Source organism: Sturnira hondurensis, unplaced genomic scaffold, assembly GCF_014824575.4.
Source record: "Sturnira hondurensis isolate 20B ecotype Veracruz unplaced genomic scaffold, ASM1482457v3 Scaffold0022910, whole genome shotgun sequence".
In the NCBI taxonomy this organism is placed as follows: Eukaryota; Metazoa; Chordata; class Mammalia; order Chiroptera; family Phyllostomidae; genus Sturnira; species Sturnira hondurensis.
In genome coordinates this window covers 8,030,427-8,043,738 of record NW_028095541.1, presented here as the reverse complement: position 1 = coordinate 8,043,738, position 13,312 = coordinate 8,030,427, and the positions used below count along the sequence as shown (strand labels likewise).

Here is a 13,312-nt window from a genome sequence, read left to right as displayed (position 1 = left end):
CGGGCCTGCAACTCAGGCAGGTTTCCTGACTGAAAATCAAACCAACAACCCTCGGGTTTGCAGCCTGACACTCAGTCCACTAAGAACCAGCCAGGGCTATCTTTTCAATATTATGTTTTCATTTCAACATGTTCTTTACCGAATGACGTTTCTGTTCATCACTTGATTGTCTGATGTTTATCTTAATTTCTTTAAGAAGAGTTAATGGAAACATTACTGGAGTTCTTGCATGTTCTGAAGTACTGTGTGAACCTTGTATTTAAACTGATGCTTGAATGGTTAAAATTCATAGAATTTTGCTCCCCCCCTTATTTCTAAAGTACTTGACAGCATTTTTCATTGTTTGCTTGCATTGAATGCTTCTGTGGGGAAATTGGAAATAAGCCTGAGTTTTTTCCTCTCTTGAAAGTGAGTTGATCTTTTTTTCAGGCTTCCATATGAAATTTTTCTCTTTAAAGGCTAATAACTTACCCATGATGTTTCCCCTGCAAGATTTTGTTGTGAGAAATTTCTTTCAAAATTTTCAAAATATATTTTATTAATTATGTTATTACAGTTGTCCCATTTCCCCCCTTTATTTCCCTCTCCTCTGCACCCCCCCCCCCCGAGCAGCATCCCCCCCACCCCTCCAGTTCATGTCCATGGGACATACATATAAGTTCTTTGGCTTCTACATTTCCTATACTGTTCTTAACCTCCCTGTCTGTTTTGTACCTACCATTTATGCTTCTTATTCCCTATACGTTTCCCCCTTTCTCCCCCTCCCCACTGATAGCCTTCCATGTGGTCTCCATTTCTGTGATTCTGTTCCTATTCTAGTTGTTTGCTTAGTTTGATTTTGTTTTTGTGTTTTAGGTTCAGTTGTTGATAGTTGTGAGTTTGTTGCCATTTTACTTTTCCTGTTTTTAATTTTCTTCTTTTCCTTAGATAAATTCCTTCAACATTTTATATAATAAGGGATTGGTGGTGATGACCTCCTTTAACTTGACCATATCTGGGAAGGACTTTAACTGCCCTTCAATTCTAGACAATAGCTTTGCTGGATAGAGTAATCTTGGGTGAAGTCATGAAGCCTTTCATGACTTCAAATACTTTCCAGCTCCTTCTTGCCTGCAAGGTGTCTTCTGAGAAATTAGCTGATAGTCTCATGGGCACTCCTTGGTAGGTAACTCTCATTTACTCTTGCAGCTTTTCAGATTCTCTAGTTATCTTTAATCTTGGGTAATGTAATGATGATGTGCCTTGGCGTGTGCTTCCTTGGGTCCAACTTCTTTGGGACTCTCTGAGCTTTCTGGACTTCTTAGAAGTCTATTTCCTTTGCCAGGTGAGGGAAGTTCTCCTCGTTATTGTTTCAAATAAGTTTTCAATTTCTTGCTCTTGTTCTCCTTCTGGCATCCTTATGATTTGGATGTTGGGACGTGTAAAGGTATCCTGAAGATTCCTAAGCCTCTCCTCACTTTTTTTTTTTGAATTCTTGTTTCTTCATTCTGTTCTGGTTGGATGTTTATTTCTTCCTTTGGTTCAGAATTGTCGATCTGAGTTCCACTTCCCTTCACTGTTAGTTTCCTGTATATTTTTGTTTATTTCACTTTTCATAGCCTTCACTGTTTCCTCTGTTTTGCAACCATACACAACCATTTCTGTAAACATCCTGATTACCAGTGTTTTGAACTCTGCATCTAGTAGGTTGGCTATTTCTTCATCACTTCATTCTTTTTCTGGAGTTTTGATATGTTCTTTCATTTGGGCCATATTTTTTGTCTTCGTGTGCCTGTTACATTGAAAGGGGCTGAGCCTTAGGTATTCACTTAGTTGTGGTGCTGTATATGGGGGAAGGTTCTGAGAGGTAACAATGGCACTGAACTCTCTGGCTGGCATCCATTCATTTTCCCTGCTACCCACAAGCAAATTGGACCCTCTGGTGCTGATTTCCAGGAGGGTGGTTTTATGTATGTTCTTGTACTTGTGGGTCTATCCAACGGACTCTCCTATGAGGCTGTTTTCTCCTGCTGCCGCAACCCCCACAGGTTTTTTCAGTCAGAGGTTTCAAGGCTTTGTTTCCCTGCACTGGAACCCTGGGTTGCTCAGTCTGTCTCACTCCCCAGTTGTTACTCCCGGTTGGTCTGTGTGCAAATGTGGGGTCACCTGGTCTGCCAGCCACTGCCTTGCTGTGAGTCCTCTCCACCCTAGCTCCCCATCTCTGCCCCTCCTGGTCTAGATGAATGTTTCTTCTTTACCTCCTTGGTTGTTAATACTTCTGTACAGTTAGATTTTCTGACAGTTGTTACTCTTTTTTGTTTTTAAATTTTATTCTTCTTTTGGTTGTCTGTGGAGGTATGGTTTGTACCTATGTCTTCATCTTGGCGGGAAATCTCCTTATGAGAAGTTATAAACAAAATAACTTGAATGAATATCAATGTGTTCTCTTTATATTCGTTCTTAGATTTAGATTCTACTTAACCATATTCATTAAATTCATTTTACCATATTTGCTTTATTACATATTTCCATTTTTCCTTTCTTGTATTCAAGATATATTTTATTGTACACCATAATATTTCAACCTTTCCTTAGAAGTAGATATATCCTTTCAATCTGTAATTTCAATTCTTGTATTTTTAGAAAGTGAACTTGTTAGGTCAGAGAATGTACATTCAGTTTTCATTACTTGAAGGCTTTTTAATAAGGGAAACAGTTTCTTACAGTCTAGTAAATCAACCTTTAAATTTATCTATAGTTTTCTCTGTTCACTTTTGCTGTGTACCTATATTTATGATATATTGAAATTATAGTGTTCATATAATTTTATGTTCTTTTATCATTAAATTTGTTAGGGTAAGCATTTATAAATGTTATTTGATCTAGCCTTGATGGTGTGCCTCAGTGGGTATTGTCCAGTGGACAGAAAGGTCACCAGTGCGATTCCTTGTCAGGGCACATGCCTGGGTTGCAGGCTAGGTCCCTGGTAGGAGGGGTGTGTGAGAGGCAACGGATAATGTTTCTCACATCAATATTTTTCTCCCTCTCTTTCTCCCCACCTCTTCTTTCTATCAAAATTAAATAAAATCTTTAAAAAAAAGTAAAAATGTTAACTTGCTCTGGTAATCAGTAGTATACTACGACAAGTGTCTTCATGTGTATGAATTCCTTTGTGTTATATTTTTAAGTAATATTCCTATTAGTTTGTTATTTAATGGATCAAAGGACAAAAAAATATCTAATTATACATTTTTTTGGTAGTTTTTTTCCCCAGAAGGATATTTTTTGGCAGTGTATACACCTTAGTGAAAATTTAGGAACTTAGGATATTAACAAAATAAAAGAAATAATTTATTAAATGTAAAATGTTAGTTTCAAGTTGATATTGCCCCTTTTTAGTATCAGATACATGCTTACCTGATAATTATATTGTCCAGTTGTTTCAGCTAATTAAAAATAATTTTCAAAACATTATTGAATGATTTTGAAAGAGAGATAGAGAAACAAAAACATAGATTTGTTTTTGTACTTATTTATCCATTCCTTGGTTGATTGTTGTATGTGCCTTGACTGGAGATTGAACCTGCAACCTTGGCATCAGGAGTATCAGAATGATATGTGGTCAGGGCTTTGAGCTAACTATTATACCACTGTTACAGGTAAGGAGGTGTGATCCAAGAGGTTAAAGCAGTTTTCTCAACTGGCACAGCTTAAAAGGAGAAGTTCCAGTTGTCTGAAAAGAAACATTTTTCTTTTCTTACTCCTTTTCATGGGCGAAAATGTATTCCCTATTTTCACTTTTATAATTATATATGGTAGATAGTCTCTAATTTTAAGAGGAGCTAATCTACAGCAACCTCCAAAACTATGTTGAAATTGTTACAGGCGATAGTGGGAGAGTTTTTGTTCTTTGACTTATTGAATAATTTCCTTTTAGGAATATAAATACATTACATTTTTGGTCTCTACTTGGTTTTTCCCACTAAATTAATTGTATGATAGTTGCGTGGCTCTCAATGTTGGTTGCACAGTGGAATCATCTAGGGGGTTTCAAATAAAAATACTGATGTCTGGTCCAAATCTCAGGATATTTTGATTTAACTGATGTGTGGTTAAAAGGTATTTAAGTTATTCTAATAAGCAGTTATAGCTGACAACTATTGGTATAAATGTTTGAAATCATTGTAATCATATTTGATGTCCTTTATTATAGCTAAGTGTTATCTCAACTGACATAATATCTGGTCCCTACCCCATGCACCAAAACTGACTTTCCTTAGCTGAGTCTCTAAATCTGTTTTTTAATTTTTATTTTTTAAGTTTCTCAGTTGCCTTTGATTATATAGGTTTGGGGTACTAGAAAGTTTGAAGGAGTCTGGAATGAGGATAGATTTGGCTGAGCAATAGGTGGATGGCTAAAGCACATTTATAATCTATCTGATTTTTTGTTTACTTTGGCATAATACACTGTTCAGTCTGTTTCCAATGTATAAAAGTGGAGGATAATATTCACCTTGTTAGGGCTGTGTTGTCAGTGATATGGTTATGATGGTTAGGGTCATTGCTACATAGAAAGTTAACTGAAACCAAGTATTAGTGTTATCTAAGTTCTTAATTTAGCAATTTATTAAAAAACATTTAGGTAATTTGTGTTCATTTTAGAAAATCAGGTAACCTGAAGAGACAAGGAGAAATAAAAGTAACCAATAATTATGCTTTTCAGAGTATTTTAATGGTTTTGTATTTTTCAATATGCATGTAATCAGACATAATTTGGTAAGATATTACAACGATTTTTAGCACTTGGAAAGTTAATGTACTACTTCTCAGATGTGCAGAAAAAATGTACTTTTTAATTATCTTTTACTACTGTGGAGACCCTGTTCTTGATACAGGAAATATGGTGTCAGTGGGAATGCTTATCTTGTTTAAAATGATCTTGTTTATCTCATTCTTCAGCCTTTTTCCTCTTTCAGGAATTCTTCTTGCCTTTTTTCCTAAAACATTGACTTGGTGTAGGAAGAATCTTAACACTAATTGTGTTGGGAGGGATGATCTCTGGGCTTTATGCAGTGTCTTACTGCTATTCCTACTATTTGTCTGGTCTGGTCTGGTTCTGACCTGCTGATATCTCCCAAGACATCTCTTTGGGCTTTGCAATGCTGCTGAAAATTTTTAATATGATTAAAATATGTAAGTGAAAATTCATGTATCATTTTATTCTGTTTTTAGTATATTTTAATTTCTATGTTTAAAAAAATCTTGTCTGTTTTAATTTATAAGCAGAAGGATGAATTTTATTCTTCTCTTCATACATACGAAGAAACAGTCCCAGAAAGGATATTAATTTGATTAATTAATTACACAGCTTACGATCTTTTGTTATGAGGTGATACAGTAGATACTGGGTGCATGAATATGAATAAATTACTCTATGTATTGCTAGCAATAGAGAGTTTGTATGTTCATGGTTATAAAAATATACAAGTGCAGCTAAAATATTAATATTTTATAGATCTCATGAGGCGTCAAGAAGAACTCAGACGCCTGGAAGAACTCAGGAACCAAGAGCTGCAAAAACGAAAGCAAATACAACTGAGGTAAAGAACAAACAAACAAAAATAACAGTGTAACATAGATGTGAATACACATAGTTCTTGTGTGTTACTAATAAAACCTCACTCTTCCATTGGGAACAGATTGTACAGGTTGGAAAATACAAATAAAACTATTTACTTTTTGACTATACTTGGGCAATTATTCCACAGACTAGCATAAGTCTTTGTTATTCTTAAGAATTTTTTTAGCTGGTTATTGACACTTTGGTTGCATACACTATGACCTTATGTAGGAGGCCTAGGCATTAATGTGTATAATTTACTATAATAATGCAGCAGTGTTTATTTCAGTTTCTCTTTTTGTTTTCCTGTGTATAGCATTGCTATGAATGACTTTATGTATAAACAAATTAACAGCTTTCCATGTACCTGTAATATTTAATTGTGAACTATACTTAGGTAAATGTTACTTTTAAAAGTTTCAAATATAATAATTAGGAAATGTTATGATCAAAGCTATGATTAAAGCAAACTTAAAATTTGTTTTTGAAAGTGCTATAAAAGTAGTAAATGCTTGTGTAGCAAGTAAGGTGCACATAGGAAATAAAAGATAAAGCAGAAAGTGCAAAACCGTGAATCAGTTTTTTTTTATTTTAATTTTCTTTTTTATTTTTTAATTTAATTCTTGTTCAAGTACAGTTTTCTGTCTTATATTCCCAGCCCTGCCCCCGCCCAGTGCTCCCCACCTCCCTCCCATTTCCACTCCCCACCTTAGTTATTGTCCTGTTGTCCATGTGTCCTTTTTTTTAATTAAGATTTTATTTATCTTTAAAGGGGAAAGGAAGGAGATAGGGAGAGAAATATCAATGTAGGGTTGCCTCTCTTGTGTCCCCTGCTGGAAACTGGCCTGCAACCCAGGCATGTGCCCTGACCGGGAATCGAACTGCAATTGTCTAGTTTGCAGGACCGCGTGAATCAGTTTTAAGTGTCTTCATAATCTGGGGATAGGTAGTATTCAGTATATTTTAGTTTACTTTTTTCGACAGTGTATTTGTTTCTGTTTGTATACATGTTTCTGTCTTGGAACTACTCTGATTTTACTCTGACCTACTTAGACAAAGCTGCACCAACGTTCTAACCTGGATAATTGTTAGAAAGTCTCCAACTTCTCCCTATAAAGTATAAATAACTATGTAAGTTATATAAATTAAATTATTTATTGCTTGAATAAATTATCCAGGTAATTCTGGTACACACTAATGTTCCGGAGTCACTATTGTATACAGCTTCCCACATTAACTCCTTGCATAAGGAACCTTTTTAAAAATATTTTATTCATTTTTTTAAAGAGAGAGTTGAGAAGGAGACAGAGAAGAATACTTCTGAAAAAGAAAAATGTCAATGTGCAAGAGGAATAAGAGGTTTATTGCCTCTGGCACCGCTCCCAACTACGGACCTCAGCAGGAATGAACCGATGACCTTTCAGTTTGCCTGATGACGCCCAATCCAATGAGTCACACTGCTCAGGGCTAGGGACCTTTTTAAAAAATATATTTTGTTTATTTATCTTTAGAGGGGAAGGGAAGGAGAGAGGGAGAGAAATATCAATGTATGGTTGCCTCTCATGCATCCCCTGCTGGGAACTGGCCTGCAACCCAGGCATGTGCCCTGACTGGGAATTGAACTGGTGACCCTTTATTAGGACAGCACTCAATCCCCTGAGCCAAACCAGCCAGGGCCTGTTTTGCCTACTTATACATTCAGTGATGGCTTGTTGCATGTGCCCTGAATGGAGATTTGGCTTGCAGTCTTGGTGTATTGGGATGATAGTCTAACCAACTGAGCTTCCCAGCCAGGGCCAATAGTGTTGGATTTTTTAATTGTAGAGTAAATATCCATGAGTCCATATGATAATAGTAAGTAAATGAATGAATGAATAAATAAATAAATAAATGGAAGAGAATGGTGGCTCATACTTAATATAGAATTCCAATTAATAAATGCTGGCCCTGGCTGGTGTGATTCTGTGCGTTAAGCTCTGGCCTGTAAACTGAAAGATTGCCAATTTGATTCCCTGTCTAGGCACATATCTGGGTATTAGGCTGGGTCCCACCTGGCATGTGAGAAGCAACTGATCGATGTTTCTCTTGCACATCAATGTTTCCCTCTCTTTCTCCCTCCTTTTCCCTCTCTCTGAAAAGAAATAAAGTCTTAAAAATAAATAAGTAGATAAATAAATGAGGAAGGAATGCTAGGGGGGGAGAGAGAGTCACTAGTGGACAAACACTACAGTGATGATTGTTACACATTGGTCTACTACTGATGGGTGCTAAAGTTGTTAGGCCAAACTTGAGAAACGATTTACGTACACAGTCTCAAATTTGAATTAGGTACATAGGGAAAAACAGTAAACTTAAAGTGGAGAAACCCAGCAGACACCACCATTTCCAAGTATTTAGGTTTATGTCACCTGTAATAAGACATTGACACCAGGGCCCCCTTAATATGACTTAGAAGGATAGTGTTGTTTTTGTGGTTTTCTTGTCAAAAGTTTATAGCCTCATGTTTGTTAATGAGGAAACTTAAGACATACTCAGATTGAAGACATTATATAAAATCTCTTTAGAAGTGCCAAGTTTATGAAAGATTAAGAGAAACTGAACTAACAGACTGGAGGAGATAGTAATTAAATGCAGTGTGGGATTCTGGATAGAGTCCTGGTACAGAAGAAGGACATTAGTTGGGGAAAGTGGGTGAAATTGGAATAAGATCTGTAGTTTATCTGTAGCATTATATTAGTGTTAATTCCTGGTTTTCATAATTGTACCATGGTTATATAAGATGTTGGTATTACAGAATGCTGCATGGGGATATGTAGGAACTCTATACCATTTTTACAACTTTTCTGTAGGGTTAAAATTAGTTACCAGTAACGGGAAAAAAGAAACAGTACCTTAGTTATTGGGGGTACATTGGGGAACAAAACACAGGTGCTCCCACTATGGAACCTACAGTTTATGGGGGGAAGCAGATACAAACTGGAATAATCAGATGATTAAAAAGCAAGTAAAGTGCACAGAACTAGTGTGAAGTACTTATTTGAAATTTTTTAAAAAAGATTTTATTTATCTTTAGAGGGGAAGGGAAGGAAAGAAGGAGAGAAATATCAATGTATGGTTGCCTCTGGTGTGTCCCCTGCCAGGAACTGGCCTGCAACCCAGGCATGTGCCCTAACTGGGAATCGAACCGTGATCATGTGGTTCGCAGGCCCGCGCTCAATCCACTGAGCTACACCAGCCAGGGCACTTATTTGAATTTTTAATGGGCTACGATGTAATGTCATGAAGGTGAGATATTGGTTGCTTGACTTGGTAAGCATTCTTTGTGTATGGTAGTTTTTTATTGAATGGACTTTCGTTAATTTTATTTAATGTGCGTGGTTATGTCAGATTCAGTTTGAAATTCAGATAACTATGTACTAACAGTAAAAAGATTGGGTAATAATTTGATGGAAAATCTTTTTTTTTTTACGCATCACTTTTTTAAAATGATTTTATTTATTTTAGATAAAAGGGAAGGGAGGAAGAGAGGGAGATAAACATTAACATGTGGTTGCCTCTCTTGTGCCCCCACCTGGGGACCTGACCTGGCCAGCAACCCATGCATAAGCCCTAATTGGGAATTGAACCAGCGACCCTTTAGTTTGCAGGCCGGCACTCAATCCACTGAGCCACACCAGACAGGGCTAATGGGAAATCTTTATGCTTCTTTATATTGTAGCAGATGTAGGCGGTGACAGATTTGTTAACCAGCTTACCTTGTGCCTGGTGGTGGGAGTTACTTTTGAAATTCCTGTGAGAATTTTAATTATGTGAACAACTTATCTTAAAATCAGTAGTTTTTGCAGCATGTGTCAAGGGAAGGGAAAAATGGCTGTGTCTGGGAATTTAATTTCATATGAAATTATGAATTTTATGAAATTTCATAATTTCATAATAATACTTGTAAGTCAATAAAACTCTAGTAGTAAAATGCCAGAGATTTATCTGACTGGGCTGCTACCACATAAGAATTGTGAATTGTTAATAAGCCAGATAGTTGGAACTGTGTCTTTTTGTTTTAAATTAGTTGGAGATTGAAAAATCTACTTTAAGAAAGTATATTTTGAGAGAAATTATATGATTTATTTGCAGTATATATGTGTACTTTTCTTTACAGTGCTAGAAATTAATTTAGTTTTCATGGGTCACTTCATTCTTCAGAGGCTGTTGTAGTGAAGAAGAAAGGCTAGTACAAAGAAGTAAGATGTGTGTTAGTTCACTTAGTTGTTCATCTGTTGTTTGTTCATGTATTCCTTCATTCTTTCTCTGCCCTCCTACCCACCTACCTAATCATCCACTATTCTTTCTCATTTATGTGATTTGACATAAATATCCTGTGAAAGGTGTCCAGGGCTTAGTGTTGAACAGGAACAAAGAGCACCAGGACTTTTCTCACTAGTCATATTGCAGCTTAGTGCCTAGAGCCTCTCATTTTTCAGAGTCCTACAAAAATGTATAAGACCTGAAAACAATTAGTTGGCTACAAGTTAAATCTTGAAATTTAGTTTTTTTTATCAGTTTCAATCAATTATGTATAACAGGAAGGATGTTAATATTTATCACAGTGTCTTATTATTTCCATATATGGCCATAGATGACCATTAAAGCATTAGTGGATTAGAAAAAATGCAAAGCAGCTCTGGCTGCTGTGGCTCAGTGGATTGAGCAACTGACTGTGAAGCAGAGGGTCACTGGTTCAATTCCCGGTCAGGGCACATGTCTGGGTTTCAGAGCAGGTTCCCCGGTGCAAGGAACACAAGAGGCAACCACACATTGATACATTTCTTTCTCTACTCTCTCTTATTCTCTAGAAAGAGGAGGAGCAGACCTTCCCCTCTCTGTAAAGATAAATAAAATCTTAAAAAAGAAAAAAGGGGGAAAAGACAATATGCAAAGGAAACATGTACAATAAGGGAATGTTCCTGTGTACAATCCTTGAATTTAGATTATTGACTTGTCAGTGTTGTATAATACAGCTTAGTTCAAAGTAAAAGAGAAACTGGAATTTATGGAGAAAAGAAAGGAAGGAAAAACAGAAAATGTTTAAAGTGAATTTGCCTTTTTATTATATTTTTCTCCTGATTTATAAATCTGTTCTTATGTTATTAGAAAAAGTTGCTCTAGTAGTGGGAGAAGTACATTGTAAATTTTGTTTAAAATACTTTATCTGGAAGTGGAATCCTTTGTGTGAAGAAGGCACCTGCATTAGAATCTGCTAGTATCATTGTCTGATTTTTGGTATCAGGATAATCTTGACTTCTAATGGACTGCCGGCCAAGATGGAGGTGTAGGTGGAAACACTGTGACTCCTCACACAACCAAGTTTGAAGGCAAGAAAGTTTTAGTAAAAAAAAATGCAACCAAAACACAGAAAATTGAACTGTACAGAAGTCCGACAACAATGAACCGTTAGTCAGACCAGTAAGAGGGGCAGAGCTAGTGGCAGAGTGGGTCGGGCTAGAAAGATCTGCCTAACTGACCAAGGCCGGCAGCCAGCTGTTGGTGGATCCCAGGCGAGAGGTAGCAATGGGAGATCCTGGTGAGGGTGCAAGGCATCTGGCTGACCATGGTCACACATTTGTGCACAGATAAACCAGGGGAAGGAGCAAGCAGTGTTATGGACCACACAGGCCCCAGAGGTGGGAAGGAGCAGAGGGGACTGCCATTGTCCCTCTTTGACCCCGCCCCCACATACAGCGTCACAACCCAGCAACTGAGTTGCCCTACCCTGGTGAACACCTAGGGCTCTGCCCCTCATATGTAACAGGCCAAAACATTATGGCTCAAGAACAACTCAAAGCCCCAGAGCCAATAACTCTAAGCGACCAAGAAATAGCCAACCTCTCGGAGGCACGGTTCAAAACACTGGTGATCAGGATTCTCACAGAACTGGTTGATTTTAGTCCCAAATTAGAGGAACAAATGAAGGCTAAAATTATTGAAATGAAGGAAAATGCACAGGAAACCAATAGTGATAGAAAGGAAACTGGGACTCAAATCAATCGAGTGGACCAGAAGGAGGAAAAAAAATGACCAGACAGAAAAGAATGAAGAAACAAAAAATGAGGAGAGGCTTAGAAACCTCCAGGACATCTTTAAACGCTCCAACATCCAAATAATAGTGGTACCAGAAGGGGAAGAGGAAGAGTGACAAGTGGAACACTTATTTGAACAAATAATAAAGGAGAACTTCCCCAGTCTGGTAAAGGAAATAGACTTCCAGGAAATCCAGGAAGGTCAGAGAGTCCTAAAGCAGATGAACCCAAGAAGGAACACACCAAGGCACATCATAATTACATTAGCCAAGATTAAAATGAAGGAGAGAATCCTAGAAGCAGCAAGAGATAAGGGAAAGTCACCTACACAGGAGTACCCATCAGACTGTCAGCGGATTTCTCAAAAGAGACCTTACAGGCAAGAAGGGGCTGGAAAGAAATATTCCAAGTCATGAAATCCAAAGACCTACAGCCAAGATTGCTCTATCTAGCAAAGCTTTCATTTAGAATGGTAGGGCAGATAAAGTGCTTCTCAGAGAAGGTCAAGTTCAAGGAGTTCATCATCACCAAGCCCTTATTATATGAAATGCTAAAGGGACTTATATAAGAAAAAGAAGGTGAAAAATATGAACAGTGAAAGGACAGCAAACACACAGTTATTAACAACCACACCTAAAAAAAGCAAACCAAGAGGACAGCTAGATGAGGAGTGGAACCATAGAAATGAAGAACACATGGAGGGTTAGCAACAGGGGAGTGGGAGGAGGAGAAGGGGGTAGAAGTAACAGAGAATAAGTAGTGTAGACAGTAGGTAGAAAATAGATGGGGGAGGGCAAGAATAGTATAGGAAATACAGAATCTAAAGAACTTGAGACATGTGGACATAAACTAAAGGGGGGGAATGGTGGGGGAGGGGATGTGCAGGGTCAAAGGGAATGAAGCAGGGGAAATGGGACAACTATAATGGCATAATCAATAAAATATATTTAGAAAAAATAAAATACTTTATCTGGCCTGGTCAGGTTGGTCAGTTGGTTGGAGCATCAGCGCTACACCAAAAGATTGCAATTAGAAATCCTGGTTAGGGCACATCACCTACATTGTGGGTTTGATCTTTGGTTGGGGTGCACAAAAGAGGAAATCAATAATTGTTTTTCTCTCTTTCTGCTTCCTTTCTCCTCCTCCTCCTCTCTCTCCTTTCCTCTGTCTAAAAATCAGTAAACGTATCCTTGGATGAGGACTAAAAAAATATTTTATGTGTTTTTTGTTTCAGAATGTTACGTGTTACAAAATTTACATGCTACATTTGTGTGTAAAAATAAAAAGGGCAGTGTTTCCATTTTCTAGATATTTCCAGTGTGGCATAAAATTTTCATACTTCTGTGTTCATACAAATTGTATTTATTTTTAATTTTTAAGTTTTATCCTCAGCAGAGGATATGCTTTTTCATTTTAGAGAGAGGGGAAGGGAGGGAGAAAGAGAGGGAGAGAAACAACAATGTGCGAGAGATACTTGGATGCGCTGCCTCTGACACATGCCCCGACGACCATGGACCAAATCCTCAACCTAGGCATGTGCTCTGACAGGGAATCAAACGTGTGACCCTTTGGTTTTTGGAATGATGTTCCACACAACAGAACCACCTTGGGACAGAGACATACAAATGATTTTGTTTAA

The 13,312-nt window shown here is 37.3% G+C and overlaps 1 protein-coding gene across 1 annotated transcript in view; it reads left to right on the top strand.

The window, feature by feature from the left end:
- The window catches only part of PSPC1 (paraspeckle component 1), a 69,876-nt gene that overhangs the window by 27,446 nt on the left and 29,118 nt on the right, over positions 1-13,312 (top strand). The window contains exon 5 of the mRNA XM_037037075.1: positions 5,495-5,579. Within this exon, the coding sequence (XP_036892970.1) occupies positions 5,495-5,579 (85 nt within the window). The remainder of the gene's footprint in view (positions 1-5,494; positions 5,580-13,312) is intronic.